At 34.6% G+C, this 25,209-nt stretch overlaps 2 protein-coding genes across 2 annotated transcripts in view; one reads left to right on the top strand and one right to left on the bottom strand.

Annotated features, from left to right (window-relative positions):
- The window catches only part of LOC100370882 (enoyl-CoA delta isomerase 2-like), an 18,658-nt gene extending 5,765 nt beyond the window's left edge, over nucleotides 1-12,893 (bottom strand). Inside the window, exons 1-6 of the mRNA XM_085500273.1 lie at nucleotides 12,817-12,893; nucleotides 6,368-6,515; nucleotides 5,890-5,988; nucleotides 2,555-2,737; nucleotides 620-692; nucleotides 223-325 (exon numbers count right to left, since the gene is read on the bottom strand). Coding sequence (XP_085356399.1) covers nucleotides 223-325; nucleotides 620-692; nucleotides 2,555-2,737; nucleotides 5,890-5,988; nucleotides 6,368-6,515; nucleotides 12,817-12,878 — 668 coding nt within the window. The 5' untranslated portion in view covers nucleotides 12,879-12,893. The remainder of the gene's footprint in view (nucleotides 1-222; nucleotides 326-619; nucleotides 693-2,554; nucleotides 2,738-5,889; nucleotides 5,989-6,367; nucleotides 6,516-12,816) is intronic.
- Nucleotides 12,879-25,209, top strand: LOC100370742 (chromodomain Y-like protein 2). The gene is made up of 8 exons (XM_006825121.3): nucleotides 12,879-12,985; nucleotides 15,889-16,516; nucleotides 16,713-17,019; nucleotides 18,579-18,705; nucleotides 20,075-20,247; nucleotides 20,790-21,000; nucleotides 22,300-22,443; nucleotides 22,780-25,209. Exons 1-8 carry the CDS (start codon nucleotides 12,959-12,961, stop codon nucleotides 22,942-22,944), a joined length of 1,782 nt encoding a protein of 593 aa, XP_006825184.2. The 5' UTR covers nucleotides 12,879-12,958; the 3' UTR covers nucleotides 22,945-25,209.

Here is a 25,209-nt window from a genome sequence, read left to right as displayed (position 1 = left end):
ATGGTTGCCAAAGGATCTGCTCCCCAGGGTAAGGGGGCACATGGCCATGACATAAGGGCGCTGCGCCCCTGTTTAAACAAATCCCTGATAAGGTTATTACAAGGATATCACAATCAAAGTATGCACTCAAGACAGTACACGGTCACAGCGACCAACTCATCTTTGTGCATACTTTGGGATATCCTCAACATATCCAAAATAGCATCAAGTTTGCAAACTTACCTAAGTACATCAGCTCCTTCTTTAGCAAATTCATGTATTTTAGAAGGATCAATGTTCATAAAATTTTCAAGATCATTACCACTGCAATAATAATCACCTGCACCTGTGAATTTTATTGATAAATTTATTTTTCTATTCTTCTCAAAAAATATATCATTTCTTCATGTACTAGGTACACTCATAATTGTAAATTAAAGATAAATTACTGTAAACAATTTAAATTTTACTATTAGGAATGTTTGCAATTTGATAAGTGTTCATGAGAAAATCATTGCTGTGATTCAGGACCCCAGTAAAATTTTTACTGCTACAAAATTTGTCTTGCAAAATTAATACAGTTTACTGCACACAAATGAATGCAAACTTTCCAAGCAAATATTTGTATGTTAATGTGTACCTGTTACAACAGCTAAGACAACTTTGGGGTCTTTGCCAATTTCGTTCAATGCAACACCAATTTCATTATACATCTGAAAAGAAAATGAAAAGTAATTTTATTAATAAATACTTTTATGGACCGATGACCTTGAATTTGTAAATAAAGAGCATTGACGTAAAAAAAAAAGACGTAAAAGAAAAGAAAATGACAATGCAATTATTTTATATAACACTGTGGATACAAATGTTAGTTCTATTATGTTTCTTGCCACTGCAAATCTCATGCAATATTCTCTAAGTAAAATAATACACGACCAATAGTATACCCGGTAAGTACATGGACATTTACTTCATCTAGAATCAATATAAATCTAGGCTATGAAATCATCAATTGTCATCAAATTATCTCAAGAAGGTTATCAGTCAAGATTTCTGTTGTAGATAATTTCAACCTCGTTAACCTTGAAATCTACAGTTTATTTTTTGATCCAACACTGTCTTATATGCCTATTATTACCGGTATGTTGGTCATAGTCACAGACATTAGTTGTGTTAAACCTTGTATGCGAGACCACAGTCCCTCTATCTGATAGAGGGATTGTGGCGAGACCAAGAGACATCATAATCAACAGTATTATAATAACGATCAGAAGGCCGAGTGCAAGTTTGAGATCTCAATTAGATCTTTCTACTGGCGAACAATTGAGAACCAGGTCTGGGATGTGTGAAACATGCCCATGTCAGTTTAAAGGGCAATTGTCAATATGCCGTGCACGTGTGACATTTGTATTGATAAACATTGATTTTGCCACAACCCAATGCACGCTTCTAATGGTGACTCCCAATTCAGCGGTGACAGCAAGCGGGGAAATAGGGTTCTGTCTACCAGGGTGTGGAGTTATTGATAATTCTAAATTTAAATGGAGCATTCTATGGCTTCCTTGGGGGCGAAGTTACTATCAGACAGCTCACATGTGATCCCTGGTCAATCAGAATTTTATTGTTGCCAGCGGATCTGCTCTCCAGAGTAAGGGGGCACATGGCCATGGCATGATGGCGCTGTGCTCCTGTTCCCTTGTTTGAAAAAATCCCGGACTCCTTGGATACCTTCTAATCACCAAAGAAATTAAAGTAAAAATTTGGTAACATATCTCAGTTTGTACTTGTTGGTCTGCACAAACAGTGTGCGTCGCTATTTTCGTTCATATGAGACACACATCTGGCGTATGCGTAGTGCGACGACCAACGCCCTTTATTATAGCAATTTCTAGGGATACGAGTTTCAACAACATGATAGAATTCAAGCAATTGACAATGACAAATGACATAGTCCCTGTAAAGTTTTTAGCGACTACCAATTATATACAACAAAAGATAGATTATAATTAAATGTTGGAGGAGAATCCAGCATGTACCGGTAACTACAAACGATGTTATTTCAAATGTTCAGCCAAAGTGGCACCTCTTACATGGTGAAAAAGAAACCGTGTAAAAAAAAAAAATCACATTTAAAATGTATACACAAAAATGGCTTGGGAAGAACACAAATTTTACTTCATCAATGATGAAATCATCACATTTTCTTCTAACATTGTATTCACAGAATTATCAGTGTTCTCCACTAAAGAGTTCATCAGTTGCCTAATTCACATACATCTTTAATTTGTGCATTTTTCATAATATGCAAATTATGTTGGGTGCTAAACCTATATAAACTAATCTCAAGCAAGCGAAAGTTGTAATATTTTGAAGAAAAAAATATGGAAGGTGAAAAGAAAATAATTAACAATTTCTACAACAACTGCATGTGAAAGAATTGTTGTGAATAAGACAAATTCTTGGATGGACGCACAATGGAATGAACAGACAAAGTCACAGCAGTACGGGCTGTGTGTTGTACCGCACATAGGAGTATAGCTTTAATTTTTTTCATGGGATGAAAATAGACACATACCTCAAGATTGATAGCATTTTTCTTTGCTGGTCTGTTTAGCAATATGGTACATACTCCATCTTCTACAGTAACTTTTATTTGTTTATAGTCTCCAGCTGTGCCACTAGCTACCTCTTCTGATGCGGATTCTTCAACAGCCACTAAATCATTAACAGTACTAATGTATTGCTTTTGAGCATCTTCCTGGAGAACAAAATATTTATATAGGTATAAAACATAGCCAATGTCAAAATTGGTCATTTTTTACACAGTAGCATTAATAGTAAATTCCCAAAAAACTGCTGATATAGATCTTGAAATAAAAGGACATAGTGCAACAACTATAGCCCTGCCTTTGTTTGCAGGTATGGGTTCAGAGAAACAGAAAATATATCAAAATTTGGAGGGATAATTTTTGTGGGAATAATACTACACAATCAAATTAACATATCATATACTACACTACCTAAATTACTACCTAAGTTATGGGTTCAGTGGAACAGAAAATATGTCGAAGTTTGGAAGGATAATTTTTGTGGGAATAATACTACATAATTAAATTAACATATATACTACACTACCTAAATTACTACCTAAGTTATGGGTTCAGAGAAACAGAAAATATGTCAAAGTTTGGAGGGATAATTTTTGTGGGAATAATACTACACAATTAAATTAACATATCATATACTACACTACCTAAATTACTACCTAAGTTATGTGTTCAGAGGAACAGAAAATATGTCAAAAGTTTGGAGGGATAATTTTTGTGGGAATAATACTACACAATTAAATTAACATATCATATACTACACTACCTAAATTACTACCTAAGTTATGGGTTCAGAGGAACAGAAAATATGTCGAAATTTGGAGGGATAATTTTTGTGGGAATAATACTACACAATTAAATTAACATATCATATACTACACTACCTAAATTACTACCTAAGTTACGGGTTCAGAAGAACAGAAAATATGTCAAAGTTTGGAGGGATAATTTTTGTCGGAATAATACTACACAATTAAATTAACATATCATATCATATACTACACTACCTAAATTACTACCTAAGTTACGGGTTCAGAGGAACAGAAAATATGTCAAAGTTTGGAGGGATAATTTTTGTCGGAATAATACTACACAATTAAATTAACATATCATATCATATACTACACTACCTAAATTACTACCTAAGTTACGGGTTCAGAGGAACAGAAAATATGTCAAAGTTTGGAGGGATAATTTTTGTCGGAATAATACTACACATACTACACAGTCAAATTAACATATCATATACTACACTACCTAAATTACTGAGAGTGTTATTGCATATTTGAGAAGACAACTGTATCTCACTCAAATAAATCTTGTACTACTATTGCCGTTAGTTTATTGGAAGGTATACAAGAAACATACATAGAGATAACATAGTTTTCAAACATTGTTGAAATTGCAAACTGGTGAATAATATAAGATGAACATAGTCAAGTAAAATAAAAAAAAAAGTAAAGAGGATAATCAAATAACACAGTAAAAAAAAAAATTTAAATAACAGATTAATTAAAAGGCAATTACAAAGTAGTACAGAATACACACCTGTTAGCATTATAAACACACCAAGCTTAATGTGGCAGTTTGTCATCATGTAAATAAATTTATCGGAATGATCCATTGAAGTAAAATTAGGATTATCCTTATGTAAATCTGTAAAAAGTTTCTGCCTCATTTCATTGTGCTGTGGGCAGTCCATAATGTAATGGTACTTATCCTCAACTGAGTTATTGTCACATCTTGTGCAGATTCTGTGTTTCAGATTTGTTTTTGGTCTAGTATACCTCCCTTTCTCAATCATAAGCTGATGGTCACTAATTCTTAATTTACAAATATATTTTCTATATTTTGAATTATTCACATCCATCAAACACCTTTCCATTTTGAAGTTTGTTTTAAACTTGTAGGTGCGAAGTTTATTGAGCTCCCCTGAATCAGATTTTTCTAAATTAATGTCACTCTTCCACTTTTTTGAGTAATCATCTCCTATTTTTTCCAAAACTCCCTTCACACTTTTACCATCCCCCTTCCAGTAATCATGTATATTATCAACACCAGTTATTTGACTGATTGTTGTTGCCCACTTTGTTTTGTTGTCAATATTGTAGGACATTGCCTCGTGTTTTCTCTCACATTGCATGATCTATGCCAGTATTTTATCATCATTTTATTAATAAATACTGACAGTGGATGTCTACCCAGTTCTCCTCTTACAGACAAATTTGTTGCACACTGTTTAACTTGGAGGAGTAGTTTGCACAATTTTATGTTAATTTTTTCGATGACTGTTTCGTCTGTATACTTTTCTATCCCCCAAAGTTACAAAAAGATTAAACATTTGTCTGAGTTATTGCAACCACAGGAAGGCAGTTTATCTAATATTAATGCTTCAATAAATGACACAAGACACAAGATTTTGGCAAAAGTGGAAGGGGGAGCGAATTGCAGACGCAGGCGTCGCAGCGAACAGCTCCATGATGCGACTCGCCTGTGAATTGCATCATGACGCCGAGCACGTGGTACCTGGTTGCAACCTTCCACCAGCAGAGACTGTACAGGCGGGCGTCATGGCTGGCGTCCCCCTGGCGGGAGCCTGCAGATAGACTCACAACCCCAGGGGGATGGACAGCGTGGGTACCCGTGTAAAGTCTGCTTGGTCTGTGGTGGAAACCCCCTTACCTGTTTATTGCTAAGGTTGTTCATGAGCAGATAAACATGAGTTACACTTGAGTGAGATCGGTAATGGTATAGAAATTGGTATATAGAGACCTTTGCATCAATGGGTGGGGTGGGAGGTCTGCTGAGACAATGTGTATAGTACGGTGCGGCAAAACGAACTGATGCTTGAAGAGGATGTGAGCACGGATAAGCGAATGAACAGTCTGGTGTTAATTAATGTAAATCCGACTGAAGGACGAAATGTGAGCAAATATTGCATGAAGTACAATGTGGCATGGGAGGTGTCAAAATATGAAAGGGGGATGCCAGCTTGGTCAATGCATGTCATAATTGAGCATTAACACAGATTATAAATTATATTCATAATCATACTATAAAGAGGAAGATGAAGACGATAACTTTTGTCTAAAACAAATCTGAAAATAAAATTGTATGTGTCACAAATGCAATGATGGATAAAAATAGAAGATAGTCCATAAGTTGCATGTAATCTAGTAATCAAAATGCCGTCCTGACATATAGTGACATATACAAGAGTTTTGGACAATTTGTTGTGGTTCCTGAGACTCACGACATTTAAGTATGCTACAAATGACAAATCTGAAACAAAAGATGCACTCACCTGAGACAATACACCCAATGAGTTCCATGCAGTCCATTTGGCTTTCCCTACAAAATCAAATGTTGATGGTTTTTTGGCATTGCATTTACCAACTGTAGCCTGAAAAAAAAGGACAGCAATCATTTCACAATGGATTTACTCAATATTCTAAATCTGAGCAAAATAAGCTACAAGACTCTGTGATAAATTGTTATGCATGTTGGTGTTTTCAGGCCATTTTGTGGAAAATATGGCTGCCAGTGATTTTGAAAAAAACTTGAAAAAAAACAAACTTTTGTTACAAAATGTTACAATGCACCAAGTTTGATCAATAAACACACTTCTGAGAAAATAAAGTAGATGCATGAAATAATTAATCTCTATAAGGCACTCAACCCAGTCTACAGCAAAAAATAAGTATACATCAATTCAATGCATGCAAAAGTAAATCATACTTCAGAACATTAAAACCTCAGAAGATTTTCAATTTGATTCATACCTGTTTGAACAAGGCATACAATTTTAGTTTTATTTCATTTCCAGGATCTTCTTTCAGTGTGGTAAGCCTTTCTTTGGCAGCACTGAATTCTGTATCTATGGCAGCAAAGTTTTTACCACTTGTGGATACTGGTCTGATAACTGAAAATCTAGTACCCAGAGAAGAAGATGATTGAAAACATTAGAAAGTTACATTTTTAATCCTTATGTCAAGTCATGGGGCTGGCAATGTAAGGGTTGAACACAATTGAATAGATATAATTGTTAGGCAGAAATAAAAAAGAATTTCACATCAAAAATAACAAAAACACACTTTTTTTTAACGTCTCAAAACCAGTAAGATATGTTGTTGTTTTTTTTTGGAAAGAAATAGAAAAAAAACTTAAAATTTGCACACAAGTACTCATGTCACCTAGGAAAATTGCTGCACAACATAGACATGATAGATGGACTGACACGGTTCTGGAGAATGCATCAAGTTCCAATTTATTGTCTATTGACAATCTAAAATAAACATGTTATATGTACCACTGAATTTGTTATTACGCTGTATTATTAGTACAATAAAAACTTATTCATTTACTAAGTTAGGACCTTGTATGTTAATTTCGTGACCTGCCGTCGTGGCTTAAAATGGTATACTTTGATTATGCTTTCTGATACATATAAATCAACGTTAAAATCATCTATGGCAAGAGAAGACAAAAGTAGTTCACATAATTAAAGTGCCTGTGAAATGCCAACCACACATTTCCAATATTTAGATCTGTTTCCCCCTGAAATTTGAAATATTTCTCGTGTTCTTGATCCATACTTTTATAACACTGCATCATTCAACATACTTTTAAGTTTTATACATTTTCGGTCAGCGAAAACATTTATTATGGTTAATCGTTGTGTTGTGGGAAGGTGAAGTGATATATATAGCCATAAGTATTCATACGTTTCCTTTCAGTGGACGAAAGCCGTGAAAGCAACAAGAAAAGGTTGGGATGGACTTTCTCCTTACACCGTCATATGTAGTGTCCACTTTACCTCAGATTCTTTTTTCGAAAATCTGCCCTCGTTCATGAAAGAACAACTAGGTTTTAAAGAGCAGACAACTTAAACCTGGCGCAATATTAACACTTGTTCGTGTTTTGCAACAGGTAGCAATAAATTTGATAGTGACGCGAAAACGAAGATTTGGACAAACAAGAAATTACACAGCACTTACACACTGCTAATTGTTTTCATTTTTGCAGGCTAAAAGTTTTCTGAATTGTTCGCTGATTGCTGTTGAATGTCAAATTCACACCTCTGTTATACTTGCAGCTTGATCTGCGTAATACTTTATGGAATAAGAATCCAGGCTTGGGCTGTTCATGTGTTTCGACTAAGTAAGTTTTTAATATGATGTCATAATTATGACAATCACGCTAACTCCAATCCACTCTGAATTTGTCTGTATATGCTCTCAATTAACTTTGTTATCCAATCAAATGCCACCATTCAAGCACTAATTTAACCATTTCAACAAAATGTCAATTCATTTCCACGCGGCTGTCGTTTACTAACAGTGATTTGTCGTTATTTTTTTTTTTCAAATTATTTCTCTATTTTATCAATCAATAGTATAAAATGTTTAAAATGTCAAAATATGTTCTCTTTTTATTTTAATTTTGAATTTTTTTTTTTTTTACTCAGACAATCGATAAAATAAAACAGTTGCCTAGCAACGCTAAAGAACAAGAAAATTTGGACAAACTTGGCGATGATCGACATAGGTGTAGGGAGTTTCATAGAAATAGAAGTCAACACTTCGACTGACTACCATATAAGTAATTGTGTAGTCCAGACCAACCCTGTTGTAGTCATTCTAACTTCTTACCAACTCGTATGTTGTCCAGTGCCAGGGTCCACCGACAGTGTACAAACGTGCGCCGGTGACAGTGACAATCACGGTAACCAGCTACGCAAGAGAGAACATATTTTAACTCAACCCTATGCGACAAACTTGATATTATGTGTTCATCATGAATCATTCTTCCTCGACGAAACTGTACAAGAAATGTGCCTTATATACACGTATCGGCAATGGAAGTAGGTACCTCCTTGAAGATACAATGTACATGAAGGTATCTGCTATACTACCGTAAAATCTGTATTAGAAGCCGCATCCCTAATAGAAGTCGCACCCATTTTTTTTGAATAATTGAGAACCAAAAATTCAGCATTTCTCATATGTGTAGATGCTCTATTAGAAGCCGCATCCCCTCTGTTGCATTGTACCATTTTAATAGAAGCCGCGGTTTCTAATACAGATTTTACAGTACAAGGTCTAACAGTGTTCAGTGAATGGCGATTGCATGGCTTCCACCTCGCTTTTTCTGGCGCTTGGTGGTGCAGTTTCACTTCGAGAGAAGAAGAGCCAGAAACAGTGACAGGAAAGAGGTGTGGCTACAACTTGGATTTTTTTTTTTTCAAATTTATTTGAACTTGAGGCAGAGCTCCAGAAGGAGTACCTACACTTTATGCAAATTTTTTTAAAATTATGCTAATTTATTCATGACGTAGCAGTTTCTGTGCTCATGAATATTCATTAATTTGTGGGTCATTACATTTTAAAAGGGGCGATATATTATTTTTGGGGGAAGAGTTAGAAAGGGGGATTAGCAATCCTTAGGGGGTCAATACAAAAGAAGGGACCCATTTGGAGAGCAGCCATGCTCCTCGTGTCTGTTGTTGCACGTGACCTACAGCTGTCAACTGTGTTCGTTCTTCGACTGTGTTCGTTCTTCGACGACTTCGACTGGCTTCCACGTGGGGTAGTATTCTTGTGTTCTGTTTTCCTGACTTGAGTTTTTGAATCCGCTGTTTATGATTTTAACGTCTTTCATGTCTTTTGTAGGAGTGTCCAATCCGTGATTCGAACTTGCGATCTTTGAGTTCCCAGCGCACTGTCTTGTCCACTGTACCACGAGTGTCTTCACACAGGAGTTAGGATTTAAGTCCTATTCATAGGACACTGTCTTCACTAGCATTCAAAAATCTAACTAAACATACTGGATTCGAACCAGCGATCGCTCACATTGCTGACATAGTACAAATCAACTGAGCTATGTGGGTAGTCATGCAAATTAAATAATTTGTTGTCATATTTAGCTTTATTGCCAAATGGTGTTTGCGAAAAAAAGATGGGCAGGCAAGGGAATTGAACGCAGGTCCTCCTGGTCACTATGTAGAGAACTGACCCACAAGACCACAATGGATTGACTGGATGTATTTGCATTTGATAAGACTATATAGTGTGTATATATATAGAAATACAACATATTTCTATTATTGAGTTACAATTGTCCAAAAAATTGCCAATTTTGTGTTTTTACTTGTGTAAACTATATGCATGCCATAACCCGTTAGTGTACATCTTGCCAATTGGGTGTTTGCCATTTGCGTTGCCCATACCTGACCCGACCCTAACCCTAATGCCAAGACACGTTCCTGTTAATAATTCCGTTGCCCATACCTGACCCGACCCTTACCCTAATGCCAAGACACGTTCCTGTTTATAATTGCTCAACAATGATACTCTGTTGTGCACTGTCTGCGGGTAAGTTGCATTGATGTCAACTGATTAAACAAGTCGCGTTTAAGTAATTTCCACTATTAACAAGTGGTTAAATTGTGACAATAAATGTGTGGACAAATATTTGAGATTAATTTTGGTGTAGACAACTCTCGTTTAATTATTTTACACCATTACAAGTTGTTAAATTGAGAGAATAAATGTCTCAACAAATATTTAATACTTAGTTTGATGTAAACAACTCACGTTTGATTAATTCCCACAATTACAGGTTGTTAAATTGAGAGAATAAATGTGTGGACAAATATTTTAGACTTATTTTGGTGTAGACAGCTCTCGTTTAATTGTTTTACACCATTACAAGTTGTTAAATTGAGAGAATAAGTGTGCAGACAAATATTTTAGACTTATTTTTGTGTAGACATCTCTCGTTTGATTAATTCCCACAATTACATGTTGTTAAATTGAGAGACTAAATGTGCGGACAAATATTTTAGACTTATTTTGGTGTAGACAGCTCTCGTTTAATTATTTTACACCATTACAAGTTGTTAAATTGAGAGAATAAATGTATGGACAAATATTTTAGACTTATTTTGGTGTAGACAGCTCTCGTTTAATTATTTTACACCATTACAAGTTGTTAAATTGAGAGAATAAATGTGTGGACAAATATTTTAGACTTATTTTGGTGTAGACAACTCTCATTTAATAATTTTACACCATTACAAGTTGTTAAATTGAGAGAATAAATGTATGGACAAGTATTTGAAACTTATTTTGGTGTAGACAACTCTCATTTGATTAATTCCAACAATTACAAGTTCTTAAATTGACAGAATGAATGTATGGACAAATATTGACCATTATATTTGTGAGTAAATACCTGTTGTTTAATTAATTTCCACCTCTACAAGGTTGAGAGAATAAGTGTGCGGACAAATATTTTAGACTTATTTTGGTGTAGACAGCTCTCGTTTGATTAATTCCCACAATTACAAGTTGTTAAATTGAGAGAATAAATGTGCGGACAAATATTTTAGACTTATTTTGGTGTAGACAGCTCTCGTTTAATTATTTTACACCATTACAAGTTGTTAAATTGAGAGAATAAATGTGCGGACAAATATTTTAGACTTATTTTGGTGTAGACAGCTCTCGTTTAATTATTTTACATCATTACAAGTTGTTAAATTGAGAGAATAAATGTGCGGACAAATATTTTAGACTTATTTTGGTGTAGACAACTCTCGTTTAATTATTTTACACAATTACAAGTTGTTAAATTGAGAGAATAAATGTATGGACAAGTATTTGAAACTTATTTTGGTGTAGACAACTCTCATTTGATTAATTCCAACAATTACAAGTTCTTAAATTGACAGAATGAATGTATGGACAAATATTGACCATTATATTTGTGAGTAAATACCTGTTGTTTAATTAATTTCCACCTCTACAAGGTTGAGAGAATAAATGTGTCGACAAATATTTGATACTTATTTAGGTGTAAGAACTCGTGTTTGACCAACTTCCACCATTGCAAGTTGTTAAAATAATGAAATAAATATACTGGTATCATTGGATATTTGATTTAATTGTGAAACTTTCTAACAAAACGTTAACTGCTGGCTTCGAACCCTCAATCAACAATTCCGCAGACACGGTATAAATTCAACAATACCACAGAAGATATTCGTCTGTTGCCTGAATTGTTTTCGTAATATAGGGAACGCCATCGACACTTTAACAAAACTTACCTTGACTTGGGTCTTGTTTATCTCTTGTCACAATCTGGAAACTGTTGAACAAATTGCGCGTCGTCCAGTTTAAGACGTTAGTTATTTTATTATTTATTCATTCAGTTTTGTATGGTGCAGTTTTGTGAGGTTTATTATTTTTTGCGACGTTCTTTGTTTACTTGTTTACGGTTTGAGAGATTTCAGTTTATTTGATTTACGTGTTTACGGTAGCTCTGAGCGGGACTCGAACCCACTGTCTTTTCAAGCTAATTTTGTTTTATTTTGATGGCACGCTTGTGTACCACGCCACGACGTTGGTCGTTAAGTGGTGTTCATTTTTCTAACTACTCTAGTGTTCCGATGAGTTGAACGGAAAAGCCAAAACGATTGCTGGTTTCTGATTGCTTCGGTTCTGGTGAGTGTGTATGTAGTGTGATTCGAACCCATGTCGTTTGTATTGGGCGTTTTTTTATTTCCCATGGTAGCTACGCCGTAATATGCAACCACTTCCCCGTTTTATTGTGATTTTGAGTGTTTAATGATGTCTTCCTCACCCGTCACGCCATGACCCAGTTTCAACCACACGGCCATTTTGCAACACAGTTCGTGACCCTCGGCGTCACCCGACTGACTATATGAGCGTTCTCTTCAACTGTTAAGCTAGGATTTATTACCGTTATTATCATTATATTGTCACGTGATTTGTTTTACCTTATGTGTAATGTCTTAAGTATCTTTATTGTAATTTGTATATACCAATTCGTATATACCGAGGAAACGACCCCGATTGAAGGTCATGTATTTTATGACGTCACCAATTCGTGTGTAGGTACTGCTTCTAGATCTGTGCCCATCAATATGTAGGTGGGCATTTCGTAGGCACATTAAAACTTCATACCTTGTTATATACTATTAAAGAAATGAATGCAAGATATAATTGCTTTTAACAGTTTTTCAATGTTGTTGTGTACTTTTTGGAAAGTACACCACACGTAGTATCATCATGGAAGTGTTTTTTACTAAACATTTGTTTAATGACGCCATATAAATGCGGTATTCTGATACTACTTTTTAAATAAATACTATAAACACTTACAAATGAGAATGCTGAACAGAATTACGTAAATAGCAATGCCTTACCTGGAGGTTTTCATAACAACTGAATCAAACGCTAAAACACCAATTCGTCTGCAAAACGCCATTTTTTCTACGGGGCATGCGCAGTTCTTACCACCTTTTGTGCGCTTGCGCAGTATTGTCTATACACTCTCCATAGGGGAAAATGGCGGCTTCCCCCGAAGTTTACGAAGTAAGCTTTCTAATCGATTTTTTTCTGTTTTAAAATTTCGTTATTGTATGTACAATATATGTGATAATTTCTATTGATATTCGATCTGTTACGGAGAATACTTAGATTTCCGCGATCTGCAGAATCCGAGATGAAAGCAATGACAAATGATACCGGTGTTCTTGAGCTTATCATGTGTGTTGCATTTTCACATTGTCCTATAGTCTATTATGTAGATTTCTCTGTGCAAAACATCGATTGGAAATTATGCTTTTAGTGAAAAAAAACACGGCTAGATTTTTGCAAGGAAAAATGCCAAATGAATGCGAATTATATTTGTTTTTGTGCATGGATTACGACAAATAATGCAACGATGCAATACATATGTAACATGTATGTGTTAATCTCGTTCGTAATTTGCTCCCAGGGCGTTTTGTGATTGACGTGAATTTTATACAATATTCATTGGTTGTGATATGAGGTGTTACGTTATACTAGAATTATAGGCTCCAATTTTGGACACATAAATGGCAATTCATTAAGTTCTTCTATATTTCTTTCAGTATTAATAACATTGTTTGGTTGATTTGATTTGTTTGACTGCGAATCGTCAAGCTTGTTTGCGCTCGCAAGTTTCGATCTTTTCTGGGAAAGTTGCCCCGCGAAAATAAAATATTCACAAGTAAATTAATATTTAACTTAAATTAATTCTTGAAAATGAGATAAATAATTAATATAATCGATGCAAGACTGTTTGTTGCGTGATAAATAAATAATAATGTCTTATTTACATTCTTATACAACATTTTTATCAGTTAATAGTTATAAAGATTAGTTGTGAGAACTACTACAAAAGGAAATAAAGTAGGTAATAGAATATAGCAAATGTTACATATTAGATCATGGTTATTGAAATGCCTGTTAAAAATATAGAATGCATTCTATTTAATAAATGATTTATCTTTATTTTTTGGATTTCTGGTAAGCTTTTAATTATTCCACAGTTGTGTATTTTTCTATTTAGTTTTGCGTTTTTGTTTATAATTTATAATTATTTATCCAAAAATTCTACAGCATTAACTAAAATTAGTTATTTCCGTGGGTGGAGTTAAAATAAATATTGTATTGTTATTTTATTTTATAACAATACAGAATCTTATGTCATTATATTGTCATTGTGTGTGCATATATAATTGGATGGCCTTGAAATAGCTGCATGAATAACTGCCTTACACTCCCCGGATTACATCATCAACTGGAATACAAGAATTTCACAACCAATTATTCTAATTAGCAATACCCCACCATGTTGTATAAACACAACACAAACACTTTTCACCACCAGTTTCCTCTTTTCATGACAAATTCACAAAAGAGTCTCGTTTATAGTCTGCACTTTCCTTTAGAAGATTAGGACAAAAATAGCGAATTTTTTTGAGTGAAAACTGAAAATTGACCCAAATTGTGTCTGTTGGCTCCAAAATTAGGATTCATTTCCACGAATATTGAAAAAAATAAGAAAAAAGTGCAGAAAAACTTTGGGTGAGAAAGTCTGGTGGTGAAAAGGTTAAAGAATTGCAGGCTCTAATTGATGTACCGGTATACTAAAATAAAATGTTACATACAATAAACCATTTCGATTTAATGAGAGACTATTCTGCCTATGACTCAGAGGAAATCTCAAAACTTTACTGGGATCATTAAGACGGACCATATCACACAGTAATTTTTACAAATTTCTATTCTCACAAAGTTCCTCAAATTATCAAATCAAATTTGAAATTTCTAGTAAACAATAATAAATTTATAAATAAATAAATAAAGATTTTTCAGCATATAACCTTCTATACAGAACTGGAGGTCAAACATTTTTTTCTACTTGACTTATTGTTTATGTGTTTCTGCAATATACACCCTAATCTTAATACGTCACCATACTAGTACAAAGTGTGTCAGGTCGCCATGGTGTGAAACATTAAGAGATACTAAAGGCCAGTGACCATATACAATCTGTTCTCAGTCAGTTGTCGGTAGGAATGTGAGTAGAATGGTGATAGAAAAAAATTGGCTTGAATCTATAGACCTATAGAATGGAATACTGAGTTATTACACATGTATATAGGAAAATATCCTAACTTTAATTCAACCCTACCCTCTATTGCCCCCTCATATTAATTTTATATGCTCCTCTTGAGAACAGCTAAAGTTATCTAGAGGGGCATATACAACTGAATTGGGGGGGGTTAGGGTTTGAGTTAGGGTGTGGGTGAGGGTACATTCTTTTTTCAGTTTACATATTGCACGTAGTTTTAGGAAAATGTTTCTTTTTTTGTACCATTTGGACGCATTGAAGAACAGGTTTTTAAGTCGTTTGCCTAGGTTTTTTAATAACAGCATAAACTGTGATATTTTTAATCTGGGATTGTCTACTTTAAAACAGAAGCTTAAGTCTATTATTTTCTAATTGTAATTTTGCTTACTGTTGTATTGTATTTAACAAATGTGTCTACTAACACACCACTGTTATTGGCCTTATATGGCTGTTGTGGTTGTATTAAATAAATAAAGTCTTTCCGCGCATATTTTAGCACATATAGCAGTGACAATATTCATATCCAAATTTGTCAATAATTAATCGTTTTAGTAGTTAGTTACAACACAGCCCCTCTATCATAATAGAGGGACTGTGGTTAAGAGGAACATGCTTCTGTAGTTAAATGTTGCATATATTTGTAAGAAATAAAATAAGAAAACCGTAAAATACCATAATTTAAGATAATATAAGATTTTTTTGTTTGATTAAACAATCATGTTCAGTTGTATTTTTGTAAACCATATTGATGACTACCATCACAAAGGACATTTGTTTATCAAATTGAATTTTTAAAGTCAATAACTTTTTGTGATTTATTTTTTCCAAAAAGGTTGAAAAGATCCTGGCCAGAAGAGAGAGTCAAAAGGGCAAAATAGAATACCTAGTCAGGTGGAAGAATTATACCAGTGACGATGACTCTTGGGAACCCTTATCAAATTTAGGCGCATGCATAGTCTTCATTGAGGAATTCAACAAACGAATGCAGCATGAAAACACAAACACAGACAAAAAGAACACAGATGACAAAAAGACTAATAAATCTTCCAGGAAGCCCACCGTTATCAAAAAACCCAAGATCAAAAAAAAAAAATTGCCCAACAAACTTGAAAAATCTTCTAAGCATTCCAAATCACAAAAAAGTGATGTCAAACTTAAACATAAAAACGAAACTGTTCGCCACATTTTTCCAAAGAAAAAGAAAACAAAGGCTGATACTGTTGTTTTAATATCACCAGCGATGTTGCCATCTGATTCCTCCCTGAGTGATTTTGATCTTTCCTCCCTGTCTTCTGATGACGAGGGAGTGAGATATCGATTGGCAGACACCATGTACTTGGAGACACCTTCGCCGGATAGCAACGGAGTTGTCACTTTTAATAATAAAAGTAAACATAAAAAACGTAAACAAGGAAATAACAAAAAAACTGAGAGTCCAAAATTCAATGGCAAGGAGAAGGGTAAGTTATTTCACTTAAATACAGATATATATCCTTTTTCTATCAGGGGATAAAAAAAAGAAAAAAAAAAAGCCCGATTCATTAATTAATAGACTGTCGCCGGCCATAAGGCCGGCCACAAGCCCAAATTGGCCGTTCACTAGTACTTTCTGCCATATAATCTCAAATGTCATCAATCTCGTTTCAAATTTCACAGATTGCACAGTGTTACTTTCTTCATGTAATAATGGCATGGAATGTAACAATGCTGCATCATATAACGACACAGGAAGCCCGGCAAGGTCAAAAGGGCCATCAATAATGACGCCTCTGTCCAAACAGAAGCCTGAATCTCAGGCTGCTTCAGGGCTGCATTCACCAAGTAAATTGGGATATTACGGGAATTCACCTCTAACTTCCTACAAATCTTTGCTGGGATCCACACCGAAGAAGCATCTGCCTGAGAGAACTTTTAAAAGAAAACTATCAGAGATCTGTGATGATGACTCAAAACCACTAGAAAGGTATGCCAACACAGGACAAATGTTTTCGGGAGTTTGGTCATGTTCCGGTAGTTCGGTCACCTTGTTCAGTCTTGTTCAAAGTTGGTACAAAAACAAGTCATAATGGGATACATAGGCATGTCAATTTGTTTTCATTTCATTGACATTTGACCAATAAGCAGCCATTTTATCCCCCCCCCCAAAAAAAAAAAACAAACAAACAAACATTGTCATTAATCAAGGCAGGTTACTAATGCACATTTTGTTTTGTGAGTTGTTTTAAAATGACCAACTGGTGACCATTGTTGTCCAAAAAATCAACATTTGAACATGTAATGTCAGCAGTTTCTAAGGGATGCTTTGACCGATCATTATTAATTGTGGGTTAATGATGCAATCGAATTGTTTTGTGATTTGTTCATGTTGATTAGGTTTTGGTAAAAATACATGCATATTAATTACCTAATTTGCATGATAATTAGATAATGTTTAGCTGTTCCATATTACTGTTCCATTGATATCTAAAGAGCCACTCATTAGATTTTGATAAAACTTGGTACATAGATGCTCTGTACTAATGAACAGATTTGATTAGTTTTGGGTAAAAATATGTGCATATTAATTACCTAATTTGCATAATGATTAGTCAATTTCCGGCTTTTCCAATATTTCGAGTACTAATCATCACATGTCAATGGAACTTGGTACATAAATGTAGGACTATACACAAACTTGATAGTTTAGATAGTTTAGGTTAATATCTGTGCATATTAATTACCTAATTTGCATAATTGACCAATTTTCAGCTTTTGGTAATTAATTTTATGATTACATTTCAGTGAAACTTGGCACATAGATATTCTCGAACTATGCAGAGATCTGATTATTTTTGGGTGAATATTTGTGCATATTAATCATCTAATTTGCATAACTGGTGTCAGTTGAGTTTACTATTGCAGGTCAGGTGCTTAGTCATGTCAATAATTTGTCAACTAGTAACATTGTATTCCTAAACCATATCTCAGTATTGTCAATATTAATGAAACTATATATACTAAAAACAATAGATAGTTTATCAAGGAACTTAACCTTCTCGCCACCAGTTCCCTGTTTTCATTACAAATTCACAAAATAGTCCAATTTAAGGTCTCCACTTTCCTTTAAAAGATTGGGACAAAAAATAGCGAAATTTTCTGAGTATAAACTGAAAATTTACCGAAAATTTTGTCTGTTGCTTCCAAAACCATGGTTCATTTCCAGAAATATTTAAGAAAAATGTACAGGAAAATTTGAAAGTCTGGTGGTAAAAAGGTTAACATATTTTTCTGGATGTATTGGTTAATTATATAACAGTCAACAATTCTATCAGGAACTCTTAGATCCAAGAAGTAATGTATTGATAAATATGTACGGCTCAACAATTACTGGCTATTGTGAACAACATGCTTATTTTTTCAGTTGACAATTATAATACTTATGCTGGTACATTGACAGAAACATCTATTGTGGTTTACGCAAGCGTGTTTTACTAGTCAATCCATTGATCAATGGTCTTTTGACCAAATTGTTTTGAATTTTAGGCGACTCAGTGTGCGGCAAAGTGAAAGTGTATATAAATATAAAGAGATCGTTGTTAAGAAAGCGTCGGGATACACACAAATATGGTTATTCACAAATACAACAGTTAAAAATGCAATTAACCCACAGGTAAGGAATGCCTCATGAGGTCCTTGATGATTGAAATATAATCCGTAGTTTTAAAGCGACATAATCATTGCTCAGTACACATTCACATTTTGTGGGACCCACTTCAAACATGGCGCAGTTTTTTTTATGCTTTAAGCACAAAATACTTTGTCATTATTTCAGAATTGTTGTCAAGACTTCATGTCTGTATATGTGTATATAATTTTAGAGAATATGACCAGTAGCATATTGGTTTTGTTTGTCATTTTCCAATTGGTTTGTTATCTGGCATCACCTGATTAGTTGTTTGTCTGGAATCACCTGATTGGTTGTAATTCCTTATTGTTGGAATGTCTGTCTAGTTGTTGTTGGTCAGAAAGTAGCCAAATTATATATTTTTTTTATTCGTGTTTCGGACAATGTCCGAAATTAGGCACTATTAATTTGGGTTCTGCTTGTCCATGTATGCGTTGTCCAGAGCCATTTTCCAGACATGTTTTGACCGATCACATTCAAACTTGACCATGTAGGATGACTTACACATCAATTTATTACCATTTGTTCAAGTATGGCTGACTGACAGCTATTTTAGTCCACAAATTTGTTAAATTCTGTTACGTAAACATGTTTCTCGAAGATGTATGTATACTGTAGGTTGTGGTATTGTGTGATTTGATCAAATTTGTCAGCCAAATTTAAGAATCATTTTGTCTAAAATCTCTATAAATGAGTAAATCGTAGATGAACATGACTTTGTTATATGTGAACATCATTTTTTTTTAGATTTCAACAAAAATAGTCATTTCCTGTGAACTACTTTATTTTAGCTGGAATTAATTATGACTGAAGAGACTTTTTGGCTGTTTTGTAGAGAGTTTATTTTCACTTATTTTTGATGAGTTGAATGTAAAATTTTGGGAAAAAGGTATATTCGCTGGACTTTTTTCCCCTGAATATCCCCTTCAGCAGGAAATATGAAAATAAATTCTGGGCGAAAATAAAGTATTTTACTGTAGTTTTTCGATACGGTAAAATCTATGCTAGTTTCTTTGTCAGTATGTGCCACTAGATTAAAAATGATAAACAGATGATGCATGGAGTCTTTCAGCAGACATGTGATTGTACTGAAAACTAAGACTTACTTGTGGGGAAAAAAACACAAGGACTGTGCATTGTCAATGCTTGTCTGAGTTTATAAAGCATGTGTTATAATGGGCAAAGCCAGTGTTTCTTCTGTGTGATTTTGTACTATACAGTTGTTATTATACATATAAATGTTCACATGTGATGTTGAAGGAAAAGTAATTCAAATGATGACATTTGAAGGAAATGTGGCTCACAGAAAACACTAAGTAATGCTTCTATATGCTCACTATATTTTTAATTCCAGGTATGTAAAGAGATAATAAATGCACTTTGCAATGCTACATATGATGACAGTCGGGTCGTCATGATTAGCGGCTCAGGGAGTGTCTTCTGCTCAGGGATTGATCTCAATTACTTGGCTGATCGGCCAATCGAACAAAAAAAGAAAACTGCCAGGGAAATGACCGATGCTTTAAGGTACGGTAACTTAATTCATTTGATATAGATTTTATCCATCTAAGTTGTACTTATGTACAGTATATAATTTTCTAAGGTTGCTTCCTTTATTCTTGTTTGATATCTTTACTCACCGGTCTGAAGTACTCACATGTGTGTTTGTGATAAAATTCAAGATAATTGTGGACTAGATGATCTTTGTATTGAAAATTAGAGTTGGAAAAAATGGATAATTATAATAAATGTAAAATTTTACATGTTATTTACAACCAATGAAATGCACTATGAAACAAACACACAATTGATTTATACTACTGTAAAATCTGTATTAGAAACCGCGGCTTCTATTAAAATGGTACAATGTAATAGAGAGGGGGTGCGATTTCTATTAGTGCACCTACACATATGGGAAATGATGAATTTTTGGTTTTCGATTATTCAAAAAGAATTGGTGCGACTTCTATTTGAGATGCGGCTTCTAATACAGATTTTACGATATTATCCAGATTTGGTTCATATCCGGTTAATTAATAATTAACGCATGTGTTTTGTTGTATTTTTAGGGAATTAATTTACACGATAATAAAGTTTCCCAAATTACTAGTAGCTGCAGTGAACGGACCAGCTGTTGGACTCGGTGCTTCAATACTGCCATTGTGTGATATAGTATATGCCAGTGACAAGGCATTCTTCCACACACCATATGCAAGGCTTGCACAGACTCCTGAAGGCTGCTCTTCTTATACATTCCCTCTAATAATGGGTCCTGCTATGGTGAGTTCAACTGCTCTAAACGCATTAATTATTCACTGGGTTTTTATGTTGCTAATTTCACTGATAAGGAAATACCACTACAGGGGTTTTTCTAGAAAAAATGAACAAGAGGGAGCACACAGAGGCGAGGGAGCGGAGCGACCAAGCGGGGGGATAGGTGTGGAAAGACGGATCGACCTGGAAATGCCATATCAGAAGGTTTCTGCACCATTTTAACGGTATATCACCATTGAAATATAATTGGAGTAATTTTAGTGTATTTGGTTTCCGGACACATTGTCAGCTGGTGTTGCTGGGAAGTTTTCACAGAGAAAAATATATTTGAGAAAGATTTCAGCCAGCCGAGAGTATCAGAGCGTTGCGCCCCTGATTAAATCCATGTTTAAATAACAATATTACTCATTTTTTTGCTGCGTACCTCATCAACTTAAAAAAACGAAGTAAATATAGCAGTGAAAATAAATATCCTATTATTTCTGTCATTATTTGATTCAAACTTCGTAAGTCACCAAACAAGTTGTTTTCTTATTGAGATTGTGGAGTTAGATAGCCAATAGAAAACTGTCTTATAAGTTTTGTAGTGCACTTGTCCACCACTGTAAAATAATATTTATCCTCGGGGGCGGAGCTACGTCACAAGACGTTCTACATTGCTAAGACGCGCACCACTGTACCACGTATTTCTATGGGCTTTGTGCGCGCTGCTGTGGAACGCCGGTGGAGCCGGTGAAAACTCGAGAAAACAACACAAACTCAACTTTGAAGTAATCCTGAACAACCAAATTCATATATGTTACACACGTAGGGCTAATCTTGTTACACTGTTCAGGGGACTCTCAACAACCATCGCAAAGTACCGTTTTCTGCAAGTTTTTGGTCTTTGTTTTCACCGCGAGGGTTGCCAGGCGGTAGAAAATGCCCGGATGTCTGCCCCCGAGGATAGGGAAAAAACACATTGTCTGCCAAAGGAAATGCACTGTACTAGTTGTGTACACATCCATAAAAATTCCATGCTGCCCCCTGTGATGCCTCTTGTATCAGTTGGTGAACTTTTTCATGCATGTTTCTTGGTGTCTAATAATGCACATTATTTACATAACTAAAAAGGAATTTATCTTAGGAGCTCAAATTTCTCTGTGAAATTGGACAATCTGAAAACCATTTCATAGATTCATGGTAGGAACAGAGATGATATACTTTTAAAGGTGCACATAGGTGGTCAGTTAGTGTGAAACTGTTCACTGTGTGTGTGCGTGTGTGTATTTAAAAGTAGTATTGATATTTTCTGTACATTCTTAGGCCAATGAAATGCTACTGGGCTGTAAGAAATTAACTGCTATAGAAGCGTGTCAAAAAGGACTTGTATCCCAGGTTTTCTGGCCTACCAGTTTTATGCAAGAAGTCATTCCAAGGCTACAGAATTTGGCAGCTGTATCAGTGAAGGCAAGTCTATTTTTTTCCATCTCTACGAGGGTTGACAATAAAGAAAATGTTTATTATTTTTAAAATGATGATCACTTAAGTCACATGCAATCCAGGGATCAAAATTAAAGCGGGGGAGTCATCACCTGAGCGTGTGTCTATGGGCATAACATGTCGTTGTTTACAAACAAGCATCTACTCATGACAAGCCTTTGCATTTTTAGCGTGTGTTGTCATCGTTGATTGGGAATCGTACATAGGTGGCGACCCCTCCGCTTTAGGGCCATATATTTCTATGAATTTATCTCATGTGATTTCATCACTTTCTAAAATACATAAATTTAATTCTCTTTCCAGGGCCTGCAGGTTTCTAAAGCATTAATTCGCAGTCATTCCAATGCTAAGTTGGAGTATACCAACGAGAGCGAGTGCCAAGCCCTTCAGGAGAGATGGGGTTCTACAGAGTGTTATAAAGCTATTAAAAGTTTTGTGGCAGACGAAAATGATGATCTTGGTGTATGATGTCTTTTATATTGCACTGCTATGTGTAAAATGGTTTTCATGTGAAACATAACTTTAAATTGGAAAGAAACTTGTATATTAAGTTTTGAGTTAAAAATCGTTATTGCGGAAGAACAGTTATAGTAGGAAGTCAATTTCCTGATTTAATTCGGCAATACAAACAGTCTGGAAGTCTTTATATATGATACTATATTCAGTGATCCAAAGCTAAAAAACAATATGTTGCAAATCTATTTTGACCGCTTTATAAGCTAAAATTGCATGCTTGTGTATGGTTATCAAACAAGCTAGTCCAAATGTTACTTCCACTGTGACTTTAGTGTTTTTATTACTCAGTGTTTTAAGTAACGTATTCCTGCCTGCTATGCACACAAAGTTTGTTTCGCTGATTTAACTACAATGAAATATGTGCATTTTAACCTTTTTAGTATTGTCATCTTGGGTCTTTAAATGGTTTGAATGAAAAAGTATTCAAAGTAAAAACGTAGGTAATCAACTAAATGGCCAAAATTACAGTGAGAAAGAGGAAGCCACGTGACTTGTTTTTGTCCAATAAGTAATGCTCCATTCTCTAACATTATTGCCTCCACTGTTCAAAATACCATTGGTGACATGTGCTCGATGATGGTGGAATACTATTTAGTGCACAAAAACAATGTTTTTAGACTCTCACTCACTCTTGTCGTTCTATTACGAATATGGTCTATTAATACGTGTAAGGTCTACGACCATTGAATTCATGTACCATGCTGTTTATCATGTGTATTTTGAAATGGAAACATGCGACACCGAGATTATATCAACAGTTTTGTAGTACAGACACACAGACAGTGGCATGACATGAGCTGCCACAGTGCAGACGCTGAAGTTTGAGGTTGCCTGCTTTGCACATGTAAGCCATCCAAATCAGACAAAAACTATTGTTACTAACTCTAGCCAATCAGTGAATAATAGGAATCGAAAATCTGCCATATTCAATGACCCACATTATTGCATCCTGCAATAAGAACTTTTTGTATTGATACTAAAATCTACATTTTAACTGAAGAAAAATGTGGCTTTAAAGCACGTTAGTCGTCGCACTACGCATGTACGAGATATATGGGTTTCATATAAACAAAAATGGCGACTTTGACTGTTGCGCAGATCAACAAGTACGAACTGAGATGTTTCCAAGTTTTAATTAAGTAATTTTCATGTTATTGGAAGGCATCGAAGGTGGTAATCAGTGCAAGTCGCGCCTAGGTCAAACCTCATACTTGTGAATTGCATTTGAAGAGTGCATTGGATTGTGGGAAAATCAATGTTTATCAACACAAATGTGGCACATGCGCAGTGCGACGACTACCGTAAGGTCAGATATTGCATCTAATGTATGCAGCTCATTAATAAGATACAAATTAAATCACACACTGCCAATTAATATTCACTAATATACACCTAATTGCTACGAGGTGTCACAGAAATATTTTTTTTTTAACTTTTGCTGACTGGGATATTAACTTGCCATTTTGCTAGTGAGGCTTTAGGTGTAAATTCAAAATATAAAATTCTGTTGGCAATCTTATTTGAATACCCTAAGTGATTTTATCAAGCAATTGTACGTATATAGGTGATGATAAAAACACCAATGACTCAAGAGAAATTTTTAAAGAAAACTAACTACACAGTTACATTCACTGTCATTTCAAGTTTTAAAATATTGCAATGTTTACAGAGAAATTATTAAGTTAAAGTTTAAAAAAAAATTGTTGTATTGTGTGTTAACTCCTGGAATGTAGCCAGGTTTGCGAGTTTCCTCATGATAATTTGTAAAAAAAATATGTTGTATCATTACACATTATTTGGATTGTGGTTCTGGTGTGGAATTTATTTATAATTATTCAGAATGTCTTTTTAACGACCCTGCTTGTTTTTTATCTTTTTAAAATAGTTCTATGTTAAATTTACCTTCCCTTGGTCGCCGTGGAAATGAATTTGAGATCGGAAGGTTTAATTGAAGCGCATGAATAGTCGCTTGTTAAGAGGTATAATTTAAAAAAAAAAATATATGATTTTTAGATATAAATAATAATCCAGAAACTCAGAAAGCAAGCCCTAGGGTATGGCATGTATCAAATGTGAGAATTTTGTTCATTTTGACTTATCATTATTATTTTCTAGCTTGGTGTAATTTATTTCTATTTATATTGTACAACAACTATGACTGGTTTATTTCACATTAAATGGCAATTCATTTACATTGTCTAACTGTACCACCATTAA

Source organism: Saccoglossus kowalevskii, chromosome 6, assembly GCF_978046115.1.
Source record: "Saccoglossus kowalevskii chromosome 6, keSacKowa6.1, whole genome shotgun sequence".
Taxonomy (NCBI): Eukaryota; Metazoa; Hemichordata; class Enteropneusta; family Harrimaniidae; genus Saccoglossus; species Saccoglossus kowalevskii.
The sequence above is the reverse complement of the archived record's forward strand: the minus strand, read 5'-3'. Positions and strand labels throughout refer to the sequence as shown.